Source organism: Cladophialophora yegresii (assembly GCF_000585515.1).
Source record: "Cladophialophora yegresii CBS 114405 chromosome Unknown aczIN-supercont1.4, whole genome shotgun sequence".
Taxonomy (NCBI): Eukaryota; Fungi; Ascomycota; class Eurotiomycetes; order Chaetothyriales; family Herpotrichiellaceae; genus Cladophialophora; species Cladophialophora yegresii.
In genome coordinates, this window is record NW_006913048.1 from 2,937,121 (window position 1) to 2,959,644 (window position 22,524).

General features: G+C 54.2%; 7 protein-coding genes across 7 annotated transcripts; 4 read left to right on the plus strand and 3 right to left on the minus strand.

The window, feature by feature from the left end:
- Positions 1–469: 469 nt before the first annotated feature.
- On the plus strand, positions 470–3,932 carry A1O7_06410 (uncharacterized protein; the record flags this gene model as incomplete). The annotated part of the gene is made up of 4 exons (XM_007760412.1): positions 470–546; positions 706–901; positions 957–1,227; positions 1,279–3,932. 4 exons carry the CDS (start codon positions 470–472, stop codon positions 3,930–3,932), a joined length of 3,198 nt encoding a protein of 1,065 aa, XP_007758602.1.
- A 3,706-nt stretch (positions 3,933–7,638) lies between these two features.
- A1O7_06411 (uncharacterized protein) lies at positions 7,639–8,124 on the plus strand (the record flags this gene model as incomplete). Its single annotated transcript, XM_007760413.1, has 1 exon — positions 7,639–8,124. One exon carries the CDS (start codon positions 7,639–7,641, stop codon positions 8,122–8,124), a length of 486 nt encoding a protein of 161 aa, XP_007758603.1.
- Positions 8,125–9,402: 1,278 nt separating this feature from the next.
- Positions 9,403–9,816, plus strand: A1O7_06412 (uncharacterized protein; the record flags this gene model as incomplete). Its single annotated transcript, XM_007760414.1, has 1 exon — positions 9,403–9,816. The coding sequence occupies one exon, from the start codon at positions 9,403–9,405 to the stop codon at positions 9,814–9,816; it is 414 nt and encodes a 137-aa protein (XP_007758604.1).
- Positions 9,817–10,874: 1,058 nt separating this feature from the next.
- Positions 10,875–14,546, plus strand: A1O7_06413 (uncharacterized protein; the record flags this gene model as incomplete). The annotated part of the gene is made up of 3 exons (XM_007760415.1): positions 10,875–10,952; positions 11,014–14,065; positions 14,341–14,546. 3 exons carry the CDS (start codon positions 10,875–10,877, stop codon positions 14,544–14,546), a joined length of 3,336 nt encoding a protein of 1,111 aa, XP_007758605.1.
- A 1,881-nt stretch (positions 14,547–16,427) lies between these two features.
- On the minus strand, positions 16,428–17,588 carry A1O7_06414 (uncharacterized protein; the record flags this gene model as incomplete). Its single annotated transcript, XM_007760416.1, has 1 exon — positions 16,428–17,588. The coding sequence occupies one exon, from the start codon at positions 17,586–17,588 to the stop codon at positions 16,428–16,430; it is 1,161 nt and encodes a 386-aa protein (XP_007758606.1).
- A 631-nt stretch (positions 17,589–18,219) lies between these two features.
- On the minus strand, positions 18,220–18,828 carry A1O7_06415 (uncharacterized protein; the record flags this gene model as incomplete). The annotated part of the gene is made up of 1 exon (XM_007760417.1): positions 18,220–18,828. One exon carries the CDS (start codon positions 18,826–18,828, stop codon positions 18,220–18,222), a length of 609 nt encoding a protein of 202 aa, XP_007758607.1.
- Positions 18,829–19,684: 856 nt separating this feature from the next.
- A1O7_06416 (uncharacterized protein) lies at positions 19,685–22,204 on the minus strand (the record flags this gene model as incomplete). The annotated part of the gene is made up of 1 exon (XM_007760418.1): positions 19,685–22,204. The coding sequence occupies one exon, from the start codon at positions 22,202–22,204 to the stop codon at positions 19,685–19,687; it is 2,520 nt and encodes an 839-aa protein (XP_007758608.1).
- Between the last annotated feature and the right edge of the window lie 320 nt (positions 22,205–22,524).

Sequence of the window (22,524 nt, forward strand, 5' to 3'; positions counted from 1 at the left end):
GCTTGCCAGTCGATTCCCCTTCCTGTAATTTAGTCGAGGTGGTTCGAGGTACCTGGCCCCGTGTCTCGGTCCCGCAAGTTGGACCGCAGCCAGTGCCTGCGGCTTTGCCCTTCTCGCCAGCTTTCCTTCCTGGGGCCCCTTCACACTTCACCCTTCAACTTTTTCTGGAGGCTCGTGCTGTGACTGCCCCGACGCTCCTCCTCCACCAAGACACCCAGCCCTCTCCGCGGCTGTGTCTCTGCCATCCTCCCCTGTCCCGGAAATTTAAGCGGATTGCAAATAATCACCACTACGAGCGCAGTCTGACTGGCCGGTTCCTGTCGATTCAGCTCGTTCCCCCGAGCGTCCCCTGTGCAACCTTGCTAGCATCGAACGAGGGCAGCTCATGGCCTCTGCGACCAGCATACCTTCGACGAATTTGAACAATAGTCTCAATTCTCCACAAAATAATGGTTTGGCCAAAAACACAATGAGATCCAGTAGCAACCAGAAGGCTATGGACGCAGGGCGCAAGCAGAGTCCCGGTGCAGGTGATGGAGTTTCAAGGTACGACAGACCGCGCCCTCAGTATTCCCTGCTAGGCCCTACATCCTCAATCATGTGTGTGACGTTTGGGTGCTGTTGTTGATGGGCAGCAAGGCAATTGTCGTTGTCATGCCATGTGCCATCTTTACTGTAGGTATCCTGCTAACCAACTATTGACAGGCGACCAACCCAGAAGGCCTGGGCCCCCAACTCGAATGTGTCCCAGCAGCGAGGTTTAATGGCTTCCCAGCAAAATGGTCACACTCCTCAATCCAGGAACACGACCGCCTCAAGGCCAACCGGCGCGCAGAAGGAAGCTGGCATCACAGACAAACAAGCACATGAGCGGCTGGTGTTTCTTTTTGGGGCAGCTATAGTAGACATAACCTATCGTCAGCAGCTGCTACAGCGTTAACTGACATTTACTGCAGGGCTTGAATATCATCGTCACGTCCCAGGTCGGAGAGAAGTTCGAGGGCCTGTTGGCGGGCTCGAGCCTCACTGCGGCCAACTCGAGGATTACCCTCAAGATGGTCAGAAAAATGCAACCGGCAACGGGGGGCCATATCAACGGCGTTGCATCTCGGGAAGCGGCCTTAGTTGGTTCGAGTCCAGAGTACGCAATGAACTTTGACTTGAAGGACCTGGCCGACATGACCATTGCCGATTTCACTCTTCCTGAAGCTGGAAAGCTTGCCAATGGTACCTGCCGCCGCATGTGCTCGTTGATCCAGACTAACGCCGGTATCGCAGGTGCCTCTTCGTCTTTCCAGACTGATACAGATATCTCTGGAAACCAGACACGTGGCGAACGCGAACTGAAGAGGTGGATCCCCGAAGGACCAGACACCACCGACTACTCGCTGGAGTCGAACAACGCGGGCAGTTGGGATCAGTTTGCGACAAACTCTCAGTTGTTCGGCGCTAAGAGTACCTATGATGAGAACCTTTATACCACTTCCATTGATCGCAATGCACCGTCCTACAAACGCCGCGAAGCCGAAGCCGAGAGAATTGCTCGGGAGATTGAGGGATCAACCTCAACAAACGCACATGTCCGTGAGGAACGGGGTCAAGCTCTGGACAATGACGGCGACGAGGAGGAAGAAAAGTATAGCGGTGTGCGACGTGACCACAAGCTTTATCCGCCGCTGGCGGTAGGCGGCACCAACAAATACACTCCACCTGCGAGACGGGCTCCAACTGGGCAAGCCACTGTGCCAGGCGTACCGATCGATCCAGCAATCATATCTGCACAGATCTCTCGACCAGATCCTGCGATTTCCACACCTAGGCCAAAGCAAGATACGGATGTTGATGGGACTACCGAGAGCACTCTGCCCGCTGCAGAGAAAGCCACCCTTGAATCGAACGGCACGGCGCCTCTCCAACCATCTCCCACCGAGAAGGTTGTCAGTCAGCCCGTTGGCGGCAATGCTGAGCCCACGAACGCCGAGGCACCAGCTGGTACCAAAGTCGTGTCGCAAGGTCCCACCGAAAATGTAGAGGTCAAAGTCCTTCACCAGTTCCGTCAGTTCGCAGACACCGAGAGACAGAGAGTAATCGAGAGGAGAAAGGCTCAGCAGAACCAGGATCGGGCCGCCAAACTGAACGAACTCCTCCGATTTTCAAAGACTTTCAAACTGAAGACGCCGATTCCAAACGATCTGATCGGAATACTTGCCAAGGATCCTGCTAAGCAAGAGGCTATCGTTGAAAAGGCACAGAAGGAATCTAGCGAATCAGTTGTCGCCACCACGGCAGCTGCCAAACCCACTCCTTCACAGGCCCCAGTTACCAGTAACGTTGCTCGCAAAGCCGACGTTGCACAACCTCAAGCATCTATGCCCGACCGACCAGTGTTCAATCGTGGCCGTGGGGGTTATTTACAGGGTGGGCGATCAGATCGAGCTGTCGGTCAGCAACAACCACTTTACCCAGGGCGAAATAACAACGCCCCATTCAACCCCAGATTTGGTGCACACCAGCAAGACCGCAAAGGAATCCAGCAGCCGCCTAATATTCCGGCCCCGATCCCCATAATCGACGGCCGTGTCCCACCAACTGGGCCTATGGCTGATCAAAGCGGGATGACCAGCCCGCAGAGATCCAATATGCACACTCCGAACTCCGCGATTTCAGGCAAATTTAATCTGAACGTGAAAGCATCAGAGTTCCGTCCGACTGCAGCTACGTTCAATCCGACCGCTGCGTCGCAGGCTCCATCAAGCCCCGGCTCTACACAGCGCACGGCTTCTATCTCCAGGACTGCCTCGCCCTCAGTGTTCTTTGGCCATCGAAAGCCCAAGCCTGCTTCGCAGAGACCTTCCCTCGCCAAATACTTTAATCCTATTGCGCGCATGAAGCAAGAACATACTCAAAAGAAGGCTGGAGATGGTACGAAGACTGAAGAGATGCAGAAAGACCACAGCAGCAATGGTGAGATCCCGTTCGCATTCCACACAGGACCTCGATGGACCGTCAAGCCTGAGAACGACCAAAAGACGTACGATGAGGCGTTCGAGCAACCCGCCGCCCCTCCGGGCGTCTCTCCAGCACAGAGCCGGTCATCATCAAGCCAACATATTGCATATACTGGGCAAGGTATGGCGATTCCTAGTGGTCCGGCCAATATTCCGCACGTTTCGACACCACAGCATATGCCTCACCCTGGGGCTCAACAATTCCAGCATCAATACGAGGATGGCACTCATCGTATACAGTATGGAGCCGGGACTCCAGGCATGTATCCTTCTCCCAGCATGGCATCTCGCCAGGCATCGGCATATGCTTCACCAATGACCCACCCTGCGCAGCTCTCGTACCAACAGCAACAGTATTTCGGGACGCCGACTGGTCAAATGCCCATGCAAATGCAAATGCGGCAATTTCCAGGCACTCCTGGCATGATGCATGCACAGGTCGGCCAGGTGACTGCACCAATGATGGTTCAACAGCCTTCCAACGGTCCGTACATGAATGTGCCGCAACAGTTCAACCCTCATATGGGGCAGATGTACTCGCCCACCCCTGGTTACGTCCATCCTCAGCAGAATGGCGGGTACTCTAGCCCCGTACGCATGGCCCCGATGATGATGCAACAGGGCTCACAGCAAGGGCACCCTCAGGCCCCGAACATGATGTACAGCATGTCGAATCAAGGAGCACAGATGGTGTATCCGCAGGCACAGATGGGAATGCATCGAAGCAGTTACGGCGGCGGGCATCAATACGGAACACCCAATCAAGGATATGCAATGCAACACCGGACCATGAGCAGCGGATATGGACAGATTCCGCACAAGATGCACCCTCAAATGCAACAAGCGCATACACCTGCTATGAATGGACCTCCACAAGGACCTACCTATGGTCAGATGGAAGGAGGTCAGGATGAGGGCAAATGAGACCCCCTTGCACACTTTTCAGCTCCATCATAACCTATCTTCACGATCTTTTCAGCCATTCCAGGGAGTGCTACAGCCGGTCGTTACCAGATATCGCACGCCGCCTCCTGAAGGCGTTCACCGGCCCGGTTGGTGATTTAAGCAAATTCTTCAGCCAGGTACGTGTAGCCACGCCATTCATCAAGGTCGTCCTTGACTCATAGCAGACCAAGAGAGATTGGCTCGCGAGGTGGCCGTGCAGAGGATCAAATATCAAGTCCGTGCGCCTGCGAGAGCCTAATCGTCATCTCAAGTGCGACAGGGAAGCATGTATTGCAATGGCTGAGGCTGCAGCCGCCGTCGCCTGTCTAGTGAGAATGCATACATGGTGGCGTGTGGATGTACCAGACTCTAGTTCCAAGGGTGGTTGGAATAGTCCCAGGTGACGACGAGAGACCTAGGGCAACGGCGTTGTGCATGGGTAGGAGGCATCAGGGCGCCAATGCCTGCGACGCAGTAGGTAGGCTTTGGCTCATGGTACAGTTGTGAGGGTAGCTGGAGACCTTTCAGACAAGTGTACTGTTGGGAGGCAGAGGCGAGGAAGGGTGCGAGCGGCTTGTAAGTGAGGCATGAGCCTTCGAGTAAACTACATGCAGTCCTGCGCTGCTGTCGACATTACCGACCAAGGTGCCGACTTGAGCCCTGCGTGGTGTGTAGGACATTAGGCTGGATTATTGATGCGAAAGTGAAAGTGAATGCGGGCTTGGCAGATGCAGAGAAAACGTGCAGGGTGCAGAAACCTGCACGCAACGCTTTTAGCTTCCTCGCTTTCGCCAGCGTTCGGCTCCCGTCTTCATTTCCCTGGTGCCACGTCAATCCTCCACTCCGACTTCGTTGACCTTCCCTTCCTCGCCCTTGCTATTGCGCTCTTCGCGCCCTTCTGGTATCGCATACAAAAGTTACGTGCGCCAGTCAGTGCAGGGCGAGGTGACTTTTGTCCAGCAGGCTAAGTCGTCAATCCGTGCAGCAAGCTCCTCAAAGGCCATCGGCTACTTCCCGGCTCCATCTCAATTCCATCTCAACCTTGGCCGGCCTAAGCCCTGTTCGGTCTGGTGTTCAATGTTTAATTCACCCGCTTGCCTGTCTCCAGCTAGTCTGCGCTCCCCCATGTCCTGGCTTCGTATCCACAGCATCAGACACGCTATTGCCAACAAGGTAAGCCGCCGACCAGGGGCACGCGGTTGATGCGCTGGCACGTTGTGCCCGTTGCAGCTCCTTCCGGATCGCTGGTTCTCAGCCTCTCGCCGACTTCAGAGCTTCGCCGACCTCTAATCGTCGTTCCTTCAATCACATCTTCGCGAGCTTCCAGAGGTCAAAGACCGACGGGTTTGTTCCTTTCATTTGCTGCTGCTCACAGCATTGTCGTCATGGCACGTTAACACTCCTGTTTTACTCGTACGAGGTAGCCTCGGCCTTCGACTTTTGGGTTCTGTCACCGTCTTTTCCACGCTGGGCTCTGCCAACCATACCTGCATTTCGTATCTGCAGCTATCTGCGTCCCACGGTCCACTCATTCGTCCTTCTCTGCACACCGTCGGATCCTTACGTTCATTTAGATCTCACCTACTCCAGGCCGTCAATCTGCATGTCTGGGCCTGCTTCTCCCTCCACAGTCACCTTGCTTCCGATTTGATAGAACTCTCCAGCCACCGGAGCGAAAGAACAGGAAGAGGGTCTGTGCCAGTTCAAGCAGGAACAAGACAGAGTAACTTTCAGCAACATACAACCAGGCCAGCAGTTACCACCTGGTTGGGCTTCAACCTCTGGAAGAATCAAGAGCTATTCCCTCACCTGACGACAACAACATGCGTCAGACGAGACCAAGCGGGACCCTACAGCCTCATTTCCAGACACCAGCCCTGCGACCACAAGTCCGACCAACAGTTTTACCTGTCCGGCAATTATTGGCTACAAAAATAAGGGTGCTGGACGAATAGGCGGCTTTACGCCATTTCACTGCTTGTAGGCGCCCCAATCCCAAGTAACTGTGGCTGTCAACCGGCATCCAGGAACGTTGCATGGACGTCATGTTCGTACTTGCTTTCGGTACCAGCGAACTGACATTCTGGCCCTAGATACCCAATCTTCTGCCAGCACACCTGAACGGCGTTTTACAGCTACCCGCCGCTATCGCGGACCTCTTTCCTCCTTGACATCTGTACATTTTGTAACAACAGCGCATATCGGAACATATTAATTTTAATCACACTGGCTTCCGCCCAGAGCACTATCACTTTTCTTTCCCCTTGTACCAACAGTTAATACCCTACCGGAGGACAGTCGCTACCAGGAAGACCAAGATCAAGTCGCTCGTTTGGACACATCACCAGCCTCGCGGCGCTTCGCTCGAGGCAATCAAGAAGGCGGTGCAGGAAATAATTGCGAAAACCGGCGGGCTATCGGAAAACCATCTGCGACAGACAACAAGGGAATTCTCCGAAGAGGCTCCCCGAAATTCTCCGAGGTTCGGTTAGGGAAACGCGAGGCTCGGAAAGCCTCGTCTGACATTTCGTTCGAGAAAGCTACTGTGTTGAGGGGGATAGGCGTCGCAAGCGCCCTCATACTGGGGTCAGGCGGCTACAGGTAAATTGCACTTTTCTATTGTTTCACGAACCAGGCCCATTGTCGGAATCGTCACCTCCGCCTATTCACTCACCTTCCTCACCCTTCTGTCATCTTACTTTTACGTCGACCGACAAGCGCCCATTATCCACTCGTTGGCATTGGTAAAGTATTCTTCAGTCATTCTGAGTCAGTCAAACATCGCAACTACAAAGTCCAGACTCTTTTGACTTCAGTTGACGGATCTTGGCGATTGTTTCACAACCTACCTGCCAGCGCGCACCACGAGTCCTGGGTCAGAAAAAGAATGGATATAGACTCCGACACAGACAGAGATGACGCGAGAATGTCCGAATTACCGTCGGCGTCAAGTGCGTTTCGACGTTGGAAACAAGGCTTCGTTGAACTGACGTATCTGTCTCGACAGTGGCAGCCGTGCATCAGGGGCCAATCGGATCCACCACTGTACTCTATTTGGATGGCCTCCTCGGAAGTGGATCAAAAGTTTTTGGGTTATTTCGCAAAAGTCACAACCACGGAGAATAATTATCTTTCTAGGTAAGCCTCCTTCTCATATTCGAGGCAGGCGGAGAAGTCGAATGGCGTTGATCAGGTCGGCTGACACTGGCTGTGGTGGTGCGAATACAGCTTTCTTTTCCGCGTCCTCGGTCTCTCCGTAATACTGGCAGAAAAGCTGCTACGTGCCCGTCGCGCAAAACGTCTCGACCCAGTCCGCGACCCCAAAGCGCGGCAACTAATTCATCACATATTATGGCTCGCACGAGAGGGTTTGGTTATGGTGGAGCAATATGTGCTCCCTATGGTTGGCAACTACGTCGAACTCAGAGTCTTGAGTTACAAGCTCAAGGCTAGTTTCTACCACATTTTCGTTTTATTTCACAATGAACCTCCGGTAAATGATCGGATTAATCGAAGCCGAAGTACTGGCGGTGGCGATGGGAGTTTTGCTTTGTTTCCAGAACCACTGAGTCCGAGGGAGGCGAGAGAAGGAAGGGAGAGGTCGAGCAGGCAAGGGACGCTACGGTCACCGACAGAAGGAAATGGCGCTCGTAGGCGGTCTCCCGCCATCAGTACGGGTCGAGTCATGGGCGCCACGACAACAAGAACGCCGCCTGGTCTTCCTCTTCCAGCAACGTATCCTTACTCTGCCAACGGGCAAAACGGCAACGGCAATGGCACAGCAACCTTTCTGCTCCCACTGCAGGACTATACCCCTATCGCCAGTCAAGCGTTTCGAGAAGCGAATGAGCTCGCCGAGAGTCTTCTTCCAGGTTCTCATCCTGTCCGCTTATCCGTCAAAGTCGAATATGTAGCTTATGTGTACGATTGTTTGCATGAAGCGGAGGCATCGAGAAGGATGGCCAAAATGTCCATCAGACACGTTTACGAGGCGCAGGAAGGCATGGACGATGATAGTTTCGAGGATGCTGCCGAAATGGTGGGAATTCTTGGTCGGATGATGAAGAGGGGCTTAGGACAAGGGGGGAGCAGTGGCAGTCAGGTGCGAGCCGATGGACAAACCGCGGGTGGACGAAGAGAGCAGGTCCAGCAGCCATCGACTTGGGTGTAGCACTCGATCAGCGGTCATGAAAGAGATTGTGCTGACAGTGAGTGCCGTGTCTTGTCTTAGCGCCGCCGGGTATACCCAGCCTAAGGAATCAAGAATTTGAACTCCTCTGATGTGGTTGGAGACGGACCCTTTCCTGTCGTGATCACCATCATTTTCAGCATGGCAAACATTCAGTTGTTGAAGCATAATCAGGCGATCCGCGAATTCTGGACTTCCAGTAGCATACTGTGGGTTCGGGCGAATGGGTATGCGTGATTCCCTCAAGCTTGCATGAAGACATGGTCCTCTGAAGTTAGATCTGGCTGCAGCAGGATATGGGGAGGATGGGGCACGCATGGCGGACGGAACCTAATTAAAGTGAAAGCCACAGACGTCGACCTCCGCAGTGTCAACAAGCCTTGTATCAGGTGTCCGTATGCGGCAACAACGGATCAGCCTTCCGAGTTCCGACGTCGATGCTGATGTCTTGCATGTGAGAGCGAATGCTGACCGCCGGTGACAACAGGTGAGCAGAGTGACAGGGTAAGAAGGCTCGAGGGCAGCACCAGGGTCCTAGCGCCTGCGTGGGATTGTGCTAACGCCTGTAGACCGTCTTTCGTCATTGCGCGGGATCGGTTGATGCGGGTGAGTCGTTCTTATCAGAATCTTCACCCCTCAAAATCCTTTGACCTGCTCTGTATTCTTTGTGCCTCCTTCTCCACTCAACCGACGGCCTTGCAGCCTTACTTACTCCCACCCCAGCCTGTCCAGCGCGTCGTCTGGGAATATTGGTCTCGCTTCAGTTGTGTGGCTTGGACGATGGCAACCCCACCGTTGCGGGGATTCGCACCCGACCAATGCGAGCACTTGGCCGCTCCGTCGATTCCCCAATTCGTCGTCTCATGGTATGCTCCTCCATTGTCCCCCATGAGGGATAAGGGAGCAGTAGCTAACGCCTCAGATGCAGTGCGTTGATGGGATGGCTACTCATCTGCTACATTCCGCAATATGCACGCATCATCTCACGCAGATCGGCCGAGGGCCTCTCGACCTACTACGTTCTGCTGGGCTCTCTGTCGGGCGTCTGTGCCGTGGGGAACATCATGATGCTCCCGTCCAGTGCAGTGGAAATCGGATGTTGTAGGACGAATACCCGCTTTGCCTGTCTCAGCGGTCTCTTGGGCATGGTCCAGGTCACGTTTGGCATCGTATGCTTCTGGGTTGTGTAAGTCCAGGATCCTCTTCCCGATGCTTTGACTTCGAGACGCCGCCCGCTGACTACCATGACCATCTGCCAGCATGTTCATGTACGTGTACTACTCGGAAGAAGAGGCCGAGGCAGAGATCCGCGGCAGGAGAGCATCCATATCTGGGCCTGACCGCACATTTCGCCGTGCTGCTCGAGCAATCCGAGTCCTCATCACCGCATGCAGTTTCGCTTTCGCCGTGCTCCTGGTCTCGGCCGTCATTTTGCACCGCTTTCCGTGGGTCGCTCAAACGTGGGCCAACATCCTCGGCGTTGCTGTTGCGGTGTTTGCATGTGTGCAATGGGTTCCTCAAGTCCGGACGACGTATCATCTCGGCCATCTGGGGAGTCTGAGTCCGCTGTCATTGTGTCTGATGGCGCCCGTGAGTAACTCCCTGCTCACTTCGTTCCTCGCAAATACTGATGGTTTGCTGGATAGTATACCTGGATATTTGGCATCAATATGATCATACGAGTCGGCCTCGCCGGTTGGAGCGCCTGGATCGTATACGTCCTCGTCGGGACAATGCAAATCATCCTGATTGTAATGGCGATCTGTTTTACGGTTAGAGACCGCCGATTGGCCAAAGAAGGAAAGCAACATTGCTCTACGCCGGCATATCTGGAAGGCTGGGCGGCGGACAATTTCACTCGCCCCCGAACAGGGTCAATGATGTCCCATACACCTTCGCACCTAGCCCCGGATGAACGTCGCCCGTTGCTCCATCATCACAGCTCCGAGCACGCCACCACTTCACCAAGACGTTAGATGGAACAGACGTCCACATATCCAGCACTTCTTTACACGGACCGTAACCCAGATTCCTAGTCGTTGGAGGCGGCAGATGCGACCACAGTCACGATAATCCTTTATTCCAATAAAATGGCAAGCGACCCAGAACCCACGGAGGCCTTTTCTCCTGTTATGCCGCAAGAAACAGGAGTGTCCGAGGAAGCGAGTCGTTAACTTCACTTGGAGCACAGCTAATAATTCCCTTAGACGTGCGAATGTGGCAGTTCACTGCACAACGGATAACTGAGCGTTGAGCAAGTCTTGTGTTATATCTTAGATGCCAACTATGGAGAAGACGAGCGCAGGTTAGAATAGAACAGGAAGATGTTTGGAGCGTACGGAGTCGAGCCAGCTGTAGTGAGAGGTGAGCGTCCCTTGGCACGCGCATCTCAGGGTCTCTGGCGAGGCGCGATTCGGCGCGGGAAATGATCGAAAACGGAAAGGAAACGGAAGCACCATACGCACCTCGTCGTCTGTCGTCCCGTCACCTGCTCTTCTCCTGGCGCTGTCCTCGCTTTCTGCATATGATTCATGCCACCCTCGCTCGTTATGTAGCTTCTTTCATGGCAGTGACATTCTCTGTTCCCGCCATCACCATGCCTTTCACTCCGCCCTCCAGCCCATGAGAATATGCAATCATCAGCAGAAGCAGGTGCCCAACGGCCGTCGCATTCGCAGCGTCGGCAACAAGACTTTTCAGAGTCGGCATACCCCCAGGACCAGACGGCAGCCATGAATCCCTCGACCAGCTCCACCTCTCACCAGGCTCGGTCCTCTTCGGGCTCAGGTCGCTCTCAGCGGAGTGCCAACGTGCGTACCTGCAACGTCTACGGACGCTTACTTACCGTTCTGCACTAACGCCGTCGTCTAGCCCGACAAGCAGATCTCACAGATCGAAAAGAGCGTGACGCATCTACTCGTGGCCACAAAACAGTTGCTCGAGACCCTGACACAATGGTCGCGCGGACTGGCGCAGGAAGAGGAGGTCTCGGATGTTTATGTGCGGTTGGGATACGAATTTAACCTGGCTTGCCGCGCCTTCAACTCAATCGGCGTCGAGACATCCGACCTTGGTCCTGTGCCTGATCTATTGCGGAATATCCTCGAAGACACTCTGAGCCAACCTGCCTCACCTCAGGCCCTCGACAACTACCTCCCTCGAATCCGCGATATCATTATCAACCTTCTTCACGGTCTGAAGAGGAAGCAAAGCAGACTGCGAGGCCGCGCCAGTAAAGATGGCTCTTCTACACCACAAGCAAAGCCAGCTGTGGGAGGGGGCAGACAAGGCAGCGTATCTACGACCGGGAGCAATGAGACGGGCCTGACCCACATGCTTGATGATGTGTCCAGCTCGACTTCGAGCATGCGCGCTCAGTCTCCTCCGGGGGCCAGCTTAGCTTCCGATCAGGTCTATGCGCCGGCAAATGCTTCAGCAGCGACGCCCGGGAAACGACCTGTTCTCAGCCGACACTCAATACGCCGGGATGATCCTCTTCCATTGCCTCAATCCGACTCCGGCTCGACAATGTCCTCTTCCGCCACCCCTCACAACGCACCTGTACCCAGTTTCCCACCGAATCAGGACGCGAACGGGTCGCCCTCGATACCTCAGATCAACTTTCCACACCCTCCGCCACCGCCACCCAAGGAAACTGACGCCCTGACCAGGCTGCAAAGAGGGGGTGATCTGGAAAGACGTGCCTCCCGAAGGTTCTCGGCGTATCAGATACAAAAGCATCTTGGTGCTTCCCCAAATGGTGTACCCGTCATACCTACCGCGCAGAACTCCCCTGTCCCCAACAGGGGGAAGGAGGTGCGCGAATCTTTGAGCGCCGTCCGATCCCGCAGTTCCTATCAACAATCTCGGTCAAAGTCTCTTCGTCAAGGAGATATTTCGCCGAGTAGGAGCGGCACTGTAAGGGCGCCCCGGCGGATCACCGAGGAGAGAGAAGAAACCCCCGTACTGTCATTACGAGATGTACCACCCATGCAACGATCCGAAGAGCCGGCGAATCTTGACAGTCCGACCGTGAAGACCCCGGATGAGTATTTCAGAGCGCCCAAAGTTGACCCACGTGGTGGGGATGGGCTTGTGGGCGCGACTGTGAATGGCCCGCTCAGTCCACCCCCGGAGGAGTTGCAGCAAACCGCCTCTCTCGATTCAGTATTGGCGCCAGCAACTCCGGCCGAGCATACCACATCCGTTGAGATAGAACCGGTCAAGACGCCCGAGACCGCTCAGAAAAGGCCGCGAGAGGACGTGACACCACACCAATCGCAAGTACTCGCGAGCGACTCTTCACCCCAGCAAGGCAAAGAATTGACCTTGTTCTTGCAGTACAGGACCAAAATCAAGAAGTTTGTGCTGGCAGACGGGTATGAGGAGCTCACTATCGCACGGCTGCAACTAGCCTTCATCGAAAAATTCGCATGGAATACCCAGCATGACGGTGCCGAACTGCCGGAACTCTATGTGCAAGATCCGGTGTCTGGTGTCAGACATGAGCTGGAAGACCTGTCTGATGTCAAAGATCGCTGCGTACTTGTGCTCAATGTCGAAGCGCTCGACGAGGTGAAGAAGCATATTGACGAAGGCATCGGCGGGCTACAGAAGACGTTGGACGGGGTGCGGTCGCTGTTGGAGGGGCAAGGGACATTGATGCAACGTTTCGCCGACCGGCAGCTGGAGACCTCGAAGGAGATGGCGAGGATGTCGGCCATACCTGCCCAGCATCCCGCGAGGACTCCGACCCTAGCCCAGGGCAAGTTTACGACGGCCTCGGCAGCCTCGGCGTCCACTCTGCAGGAGATTCAGAGTCTGCGGCAGGAGATTGCAGTGCTACGGCAGACATACTCTACCATGACCTCTGACTTTACTGCGGCTATGAGCGACATCAAAGCCAAGGCGGCCAATGTGAAGGCTGTGGCTGCAGAGGCTGCCAACGCGTCGTACAAGGGTGATGCGGGCCGAGCACACATCAATGAAGGCAAGAAGTCCTTGTCAGACGACTCGGAAGCGCTAGTCAACCGTGTGGATGACCTCTCCGACATTGTCGAGGAACTGCGCAAGGACGTGGTGAGTAGAGGAGTGAGGCCACTTCCGCGAGCACTCGAGGACATCAGTAAGGAAATCAGCGCAGCCGCCAAGCAGCTCGCCAAGGTCAAGGACTTTGTCAAGCGGGAGAAGCCGATCTGGACCAAGATTTGGGAGCAAGAGTTGCAAATTGTCATGACCGAACGAGATGACCTGACCCAGCAAGACGAGTTGCTGAACGACCTGGACGGCGATCTCGACGACATCACGAGTGTCTTCAAGCTTGTGGAAGAGGCCACCAAGCAACAAAACATTCAGACGGGTGGCAGACAGCCCTCGAGGAGTCTTGCCTTTGACACGGACGTCGACCCGCATGAAGCAAAGAGTGGGATGCTCGATGAAGTTCGGGCACTGCAGCCCAACCATGAGAGCCGACTGGAGGCCATTGAGCGAGCCGAAAAGATCCGTCAGAAAGAGTTGGAGAGTCGCAAAGTGGGTGAGTTCCAGCGTGAGGTCGAGACTTTCGTGGAAGAGGGCAAGCTTAGAAAGACCGGGGGAATGGACGAAGTCGAACGCCGCCGAAAGCTGAAAGACGAGCAGGCGAGGCGGGACAATTACGAGCGACAGCAGGCGAGGGCGGCTGAGCTAGAGAGGAAGCGCGCCGAAGAAGCGGCGGCGGCGGCCACGGAGACGAATGACGTGTCGACAGAAGAAGGCCTCTCCGAGCAAGACCCGTCTATGCGACCAGACGACGGCACAGAAGAAAGGGTACACCCGTCTGAAGGAGGGACAGGGACTTCTCCACAGGATGGGACGCGCGAAGCAGCAGAGGCGGCAGCCAAGATCGATCTGCCTGAAATTGAGGCGGAAGCGGAAAGGGGACTCGGTATGTCATTTTTTCGTGATTCCATGAGCGACGCTGGGTGATGCCCAGACGGAAGGATAGTATGAAGTTGTAATCCATCGCATATTCCATCCTGTCCTAACGCCACCTCTTCCCTGCCTGTTTCATATGAACGGGGCTGCCTCGAGAGCTGGTACTGATGTACTGATATACTGGTGTATTGCTTCCTTGCCCGTCTGTTTCACCGTCTGCCTGTGTGTAAGAGCCGGGTACTGATTGATACTGATGTGTTGGCGTTGCCATTTGGTTTCGAGCAGGCATTCTAGACACTTCTATGCTCACGTCGACTACTGAAGCCGGCGACCACGAAGGCGACCACGTGGCCACCGACGAGAACGAGAAACAACAAGGTGGGGCCGGAAACGACGAGCCCGAGAAGAAGGAGCATAAGGACAAGGACAAGGACCAAGATAACAACAGGGGGAGTGGGAATTGGTGGCAGCCTGCCATTTTCTCGAATTAAAACGTGAAATGAATGCATTCGAAACATGGCATGCGCGATGTCGGGGGCCGTTCTGGTTGTGGTGGTGGCGGTCGACCATCCTTTCCGACTGGAAGTGGACTTGGATGTGGATGTGAATGGTGAATTGGGTGGTGAATGCGCTTTGAATTCGGTATGCCGGATCTGTGGGGTTGTTGTGGGCGTGGTGGCGGCCGGCCGGCCAGCCATCTTCCCCCGTCGAATCGAATGTGAACGGACGGTGGACAGTGGACGGGTGAATGATCTCTGACTGGTGTTTTTGGTGGATGTGGAATCTGGGGGAGATGTGGGCCACGTTGTATGTAGTAGGTTACTGTGTCCAGCCTCAGCTCCCAGTGCCAGCGTCGGAGTCAACTCAAGCGTGATTGTGACTGTGATTATATTGTAGTTAGTTACCTAGGTACTGTACGTTCAGTTGAGTTGAGTTGGGCTGAGTTGAGTTGAGTTGAATATTCGGCGAATGTATGTGATTCCAGCTACGGTAGCTGCACAACAGACACCAAGTCTCAGGCTGTACAGAGTACTGTACGGAATAATTACACCAGACCAGCCAGTCGCCTCTGCGGTATATCGGCAGTTCAGTTCGACAGGATGTTCAACACGAGGCGTTATCCTCTGCTCTGCTCTGCTCTGTGCGCTCCTACGTTAGGGTCTGCACTCTTTGCGGCAGGGGTCTCAAGCCACTCGGGTTTTATCTTCAGATACGGGACGAGAAACTTACTGTATATATGAATCTGGCCCTTCTGATCGCCCGGTACACCTTCTGTCATTAATTGATATGGTCAGATAGATACCAGGGCACGATTTCCAATATTGTGTATTGTATGTATGTTGTACAGCCCAACACAGTACAAGTGGGACGGCTTGGGTAATTAGACCAGCACAATTCCCGACCGATATTGCCATGTTGACAGCCCAGGGCAAGCTACTGTAGGTATCTTCTGAGAGGATCCTGTCTGTCCGTGATTGTGCTGTATGACTAACCATGTGTATATATGTATATCTGTATCATGTAGTTATATCTGAGATGCGGTGCTCTGTACTCCCGTGCTTCAGTGCATCTCTCAAGGAGAGATCCGCAGCCTCGGGGGATCGCCCCCGGAAAGACTGAGAGTCCGAACACTTCATGCTGGATCATGCACCGCCAAGGCTTTGGCTTGTATGCTTGTTATGGACGCGGGGAGCACGCGGTTCATGACAGTACCTTCCGTGCAGCGAGTGCGTGTCGTCATTACCGCGTGAACACTGCCTTGCTTCGGATTCTCTGTAAAGGTCGATCGCCAGGCAACTAGCCAGACGATGGCTAAGCCTACGACTGTATCAATACAGGTACCTAAGTACGCACCGTATTCCATCCTTGGTGGCGCAATAATGTGCGCTTGAAGGCCAAGCTTCGTGTGAATGCTATGCAGTACAGTACGTACGAGACATGAAGGATCCGAAAGTCACGAATCTGGCCGGTATAGCGACTGGAGCAAGAAAGAAAGTGAAGCACTGAATATTGAAGTTGGTCGTTGAGCATACCGCTCACCTATCTACTGGGATAGAACTGCTGTAGGATAGTAATGCCATGTCCCATTTCCCCGTCTATTGCTCCCGCAACTCGATCCCATGTCGTTTCTCCTTGTCACCCGGAGCGGCACGTTGAAAGACATGAGCCGCATCGGCCAGAGCCACCAGACCGTCCTGCGAAGTTGACACTTGAGCACCTAGTATTGCGGCGGCAGCCCAGCCTGGCGGTGCAGGTGAGGATCCGGCACTGGGCTTGTTGCTCGCTGGGCTAGGATACACAGAAGAACCCTGCACGCGTACTTTTTTGTAAGCACGCCAGACGCCGGCAATGCTCTGGTGGCGCGTGGCCTCTCACTCCGCAACGTCCCGTCTGCTGCTCTGCGCACTCAACCCGCTGGATCCCAAAAAGTCGTTCATAGCACGGTACACCGTCTCGTGCCCGTACTCCATGTTCAACCCATGTCCGCCACCGGCTACGATCGTGACGTTGACGTCCTTGGCGTTGGGGAAAAACCGCTTCGCCATGTCCGGGATACTGTCGGCGTTGTTATCTCCAGTCACATAGCAATTGCCACCGCAGAACGGAAGATCTCTCTCACCAGTGATGACCATGACGGGTCCTGAGAAATCGCTGGTCCCATACATGGCACCGCCGATGGTAAGGAGTTCGCCCATCGCAGCGGGTTGGCCGTTTGCATATGCATAAGCCACGATATCCGGATCGTACTGGCCTGGGCCAAGGAAGTTAGTGTGCAAAGCTGCTTGGTTCCCAGCGGCAAGGTATCCAGCTTCGTAGGCACTAGTAAGGTCGGTGACGGAGATCAAATTGCCGCCAAAGACGAAGTACGAGAAATACGTCTTCTCCATAGCCCAACCTTGGAGGATGAGACCGTCGGTAGCAGAGGGATCGTCGCGAGCGAGCCCATAGGATAGGACGGCGCCGAAAGAGTGAGCGACGTGGATAATCTTGAAACTGCCGTCTGGACTACCAGGAGAGTGATGCTTGCGGGCATGATCGGTCAAGGCGGCGAGGGCAGCTTGCGTGAGCGGGGTTTGTATCTCTGCCAGAGGATCGCCGTGGGAGGAATTTGCGATGCCCAGACGATCCCATGCAAGAGTCGAATATCCGTACTGGTCAACAGCAACTGCGATGTAGCTGTAATTGAAGTTGTTGAACGGGAGATCCCAGTAGCTCTTGTCGAAGCCGATACCGTGTGTGAGGATCTGGAGGACACTGCCTGGACCGTCGTCCGGCGAGCAGTACGTCGCGAAGATTTGGTAGCTACCCGTGACCGTGATGTAGTCGTGGAGGATCGACTGCGAGTAGTTGTTCCCTTGACGACCAAAGTCGAGGGCGAAATCAGTCACTTCGAGGCCAGACCGAGGCACTGCCACGTCGAAGGCGGCGTTGCGAGCTGAGATTTGGACGGGGATGGTGATGTTTTGGCATTTCCTCGCCGACACAAGAGTCCAGGCGAGCATAGCCAAGAGAAGGAGCGAGTGAAAGCCCATAATGGTTGCGGTGTGCAGATAAAGATAGGTATGGAGCGAGTGTCTTTTGTGGGTCTGGTGTCTGAGCACTGACGAGATTGTCGGGAGAAGAAGATCGGTGGAAAGATGGGAGTCCAGCTCTCTTTATGGTCGAGAGGTAGACCGCAGATACACGTCACATATCGACAGTGAATCTGGGACGTTGTCACTAGCGCTATGTCCAAGGTCCTCATAGACAGTGAATCTGGCATGTTTTCGTTGGCGCTATGTCCAAGGTCTTCGTGGCCGACAGTGCAGTGACTTTCAGGTGGTGGTTATCGGCGGTTGGACAAGGTCCTCCTGTCGTCACTCCGACCGGTGACAAGGGGTGAAAGCTGTTCTTGTCATTGGCAGGAGCAGAGGCAGAGACCATTTCGTGACACTGGGACTGGTTCTTGCGCACCGGAGCATGACCATCTCTGAGAAGCTCCTCTTGGGCTGTAGAAAATATATTTATGTCGCTTGTTGGATTTTACGGTTCGATGGTCTGTGGAATGTCGAGAGTTGGAAAATTTTCTGTTGAGTTGGACCGTCTAAACAGTGACAACGTGACGCCGATGCTGGGAGAAAGTGCGGGCGGGCTGAACATCTGAATGTGCTTGATCTTCACTGCTCATCCCGATAATTGCTCCTCGGCCAGTTTGACAGCCTCCTTCGCTCTGATCTTTACACCTTTGCTAAGGGCTTCCCGGCTGATTTTCCGCACTGGCTCCATAAACTCTTGCGCCAAGCTCAACAAGACACTCTTCTTGCTTTCCGAGTTGCTGTTCTCCGCATCTTCATCATCGAGCACTTTCTGGACTGCGTTGAGTTGCCCGGCCAGTTCTTCAACCCAAACATCCAGGACATGCAATCTCAAGCCATCTGGTACCTTGCGTTCGCGAGGACTAAGCGGCCAGGCCTTGATAATCCGAAGTGGACTGGCCACTTGACCTTTCAGTTTTGGATCTTCCTTGACTGCCCATCCCAAAACAAGTCCGAATTGTTCTCTGATGAAGAACCGGACAAGTAAGAGAACTTTGTTCATGCGCCACTGATCGATAGAAGCCCATTCTCTGCATACTGTTTCCCAGAAGGCCGTCGTCCATGTTCCTAGCCAGGACTGGCTTTGAGCGGTTTCGGCATCGACAAGCTGCTGGTCTTTTTGGTCCATGGTCCTGATTGTGCCGGCGAGTTCGGCGATGAGTTTCTGAACCGACAACGCATTCTTAGTATCGTGCATGTAGAGTGCAACGTAAAAGCCTCGCCACAGCTGGAGACATTCGGTTGGTGTCAATGGTGCTGAGTAGTCTCGGTCTTGTAGGTAAGTGAAGATATTGTGAAGACAAGCGCGACGCAGAGATGCTTCTATTTCAAGGCAGGGTCAGCAATCAGAGCACAACATGCACAAAGACGGTAGTATTGCAAGCGGGGTAACGTTTGACCCCTGAGCTCTTGACAATCAAGCAATTGGTAGAGTCCTGCCTTGGATATGGGACCAACTGAATACAGCCAATATCAACGAACATAACTGCTTGCTTGCTGTGGCAGAAACTTGTAATTCAGGGTTGGCGATGCAAACCTGGTGTTCAAGTGACTGAAGTTGCCGGATTGCCCGAGCAAGGATTTTCCCCAGTGGCCAAAGAAGACAAGGAAACGACAGAAGGGCGATTACCTACCACTACTAGCTAGGTCCTTGACACTAGGAAGACCTGTTGATCCCATTTGTTCCGACATTGTCACGTCTCAAGGGAGACTTGGTGGATACAACGTCAAGATCATGTCTTGAAAACACGAGGAGAGAAGCCGCAGAAAAGTTGATAGACGACGGAGCCAATCATGGCGCGCCACAGCTTGGCTTCCGAAAACGGTTAGATCTCATAAACCCTACCTCTAGCCAATCAGAGGCGATCCGGCCTCCGTACTCCGTACAGTACGTACGGAGTCGTGGGCACTGTACATGTCGACCATCTTTCTTCCACAAAGCTCGCTGAAGCAAGCGGCTCTCGGTCTAACGCTACAAACAGTACAGAACTCTATGTTCCAAAATACGCGCGCTATCATGTGGACACAACAATTACCAAGGCCGCCTCCAACCATTAGTCAACACTGTAGGGCGATCTTATGCACTCAAGGCCGTTGAAGTCGTCTCCGTCGCCTTGGTCTTCGTCCTGCGGACCATACTTGGCTGAGAGAAAGCTTCCAGATACCGCGCGATTATATTCGCCCGAAGGTCTGCTACCGGGATGACGAAGATAATCCATATAACTTTGGCTGCGTCTTGCACCTGTATCCTTGCCGCCTGCTCCTGGCCGTGGTGGAGAAACGGTACCCTCAGAGGATTCCTCAAGCACGTGGTTGGTTACGGTAGCTTCGCGGTCTGAGGAAGCGTGAGAAGCTTTGGAAGTCTGGTCGATATCATCGTCGTCCGGTGATTGGACCTTGACCCTGGCTCCTGGGGAATTTTCGTCTGGGGCTGGCTGTTGACGAGTCGCAACGACAGCTGTGTCTGACGACTCTTCTCTATCATTGTCATCACCCTCGTTGATATCAGGACCGCCTGGCGTGTCTAGTGCAGGTGGTTTTGTCCCGGTCGTGGCTAGACCGTCATCAGTGTCATGGTAAAGTCCGGTCTGACTGCTGTTGGGGGACTCGGGAATGGTACCGCTGGCTTCTTCTCCACCTTCTTGCATGACGAGTGTTTCGTACTCAGCCGAAACTTTCTGAGGATTGTGATTTTCCAAGTCCTCTGTTCTTTCTTCTCGATGTGCCTCATCAGGACGCACGGTCATTGACCGTGAATCATGACTTGATCCTGCGGTGTCCTGAAGTCTCTTCGGCTTGATGGGTGGGTCTTGGTTTTCGCGACCTTGCTGTGGTGGACTGATCGAGGCGCGGGAACCTTGTTGCTGAACTGATGGCCTCGCGCTCTTTGGATCCATTCTGGCATGGTTCGGCCCGGATTGCTGTGGCAATTGGTTTGCGTCTGACCTCATCAGGATCTCCTTCTGTGGCTTCATCGGTACTTTATTGTTCTCGACAACCACGATGATCCATACCCCGATCTTGTCGTCACTTCCGAGCAACGGTGTTGCAGAGATCCAGCAAACTCGCCCGTGCCCTGCATCTTCCAACCTACTTCCAACTCGTGTTGCTGTGCCGTCTCGTCGACTGCCGGCTTCTAGCAGGAAATTGACTTTCGCAGACACAGGCACCCCGTTTCCGAAGCTCTCCTTTAGGCCGCTTAGAGTGTTGGCGGAAGCAGCCAAGTGGGAGAGGATGGGATGCTGAACGACATTACCCAGCCTGCCGCGAAGCTTGGGCGAGACAAAGATTATACGAAGTGAAGGCGCCGGCCTGATCAGCAAGTAGCTTTCGTAGACGCCTGGCAGCCTCCCTGACAAGCCTGACCGCCCTGACTGTCCGAGCTTCCAAGTCTTGTCTGCGCTGTCGGCAATATCTTCGTCGTCGTTATCGGAGGAGAGATCGGAGTCGGCAAGCACCCTCCGACCGCCCTTGCGGCTGCTGCCGATACTGCGTTCGTCCTCATCCCCGGACGCGGACGCTGAGCGACTGTGAGAGCGTACCACCGCAGACTCCTCTAGGTCAAACATCTCACTCAATTCTCTCAACTTCGCCAGAGCCCTTGGTTTGCGGATATCCTCGTCTGCTTCCACGTCTTTCCCGCGAGCCTCTCTTTCGCGTCTCTTAATCTCGCTACTGAACATGTATTGCTCGAATCCATCGAGCCCCTTTCCGCGCGCCACCAGACCCGTGACATCGACCTGAGCGCCAATGTGATATTTGACGTTCCCTTTATCGTCATGAAGTGGGGCGATCATCAGTAAATTTATGAATGGTCTGCCATCTCTGCGGTAATTCAACAGGGTCTCGCAAATGTCTTCACCTTTGCCAATGGTTTCCCTGAGTCTTGCCACGGACTCTCTTTTGGTCTTTGAGCCTTGGAGAAACCGGCAATTGCGCCCAATGACATCATCCGGACCGTAGCCCGTGTACCGATAGAACTCCTCGCTGGCGTAGATGATTGGATTGTCCTCCTCCTTGGGGTCGGAAAGGCAGAATACTTCAGACAAGCCGCCGACCAGATCCCGCATCAGAGGCGTCTGTCTGCCTGTAATCTCGTTGACGAGGCATTCCGATACTACCTTCACTAGATTGTAGGTGATGTACATTGGGAGGGCGAAATCTAGCATAAGTCGAAAGGCGGCCGTGCTCGCCTCCTCAAATACTTTGTCCAGGGTAGCTGCAACAGAAGCTCGCGGGATCGAAGAGCCTTCTCTATCATTGTCTGAAGACAGAGGCACACCTTCGGCGACAGCGTTTGCGTACTCGACAGCTTTTATGGCCTTCTGAGTTTCGAGGTAGCGGAGTAGAACCGGGTGGTACTGTGGCCGGTACTTCGTCAGAAACGACGTAAATCGTGTCAGATGATGGGGGTCGCGTAAGAGAGTATTGAGATGACCCATTGAGAACAGAGACTCCGAAAGCGTCTCGATCGAAGGTGGCTTGGGGCGTGGGGGAGGAGGCCGTAGATCGAAGTCCGAGTTAGAGGACGAATCCTCATTCAACATTCCCGTTCCACTGTCATTCTCAGACATGGTGCGTGTAATTGCTGGCTCTTTCGCAGAACCTTGGCGAGGAAGTTCAATTCCAGACTTTCCAAAACGCTGTGGCTGGGTTTCTACCAATGGCTTTAGGTTTGACGAGGTCGAGGCATGCGGGAGAGGCGGTCGATGTTTGGCCACATTCGCCGCGCCACTGATTGTTGATTGATGTGTCTCTGGTTTTAAGCTACTATCTGGGGCCGATTCCTGGTCGACACCAGCTGTAGGCTGGCTCGCTGGTCTGGTAGACTTACGAGCCTCAGCATTGGGATTGTTCTTCTGATTCACTTCATCGGCATGGGCGACGGATTTCG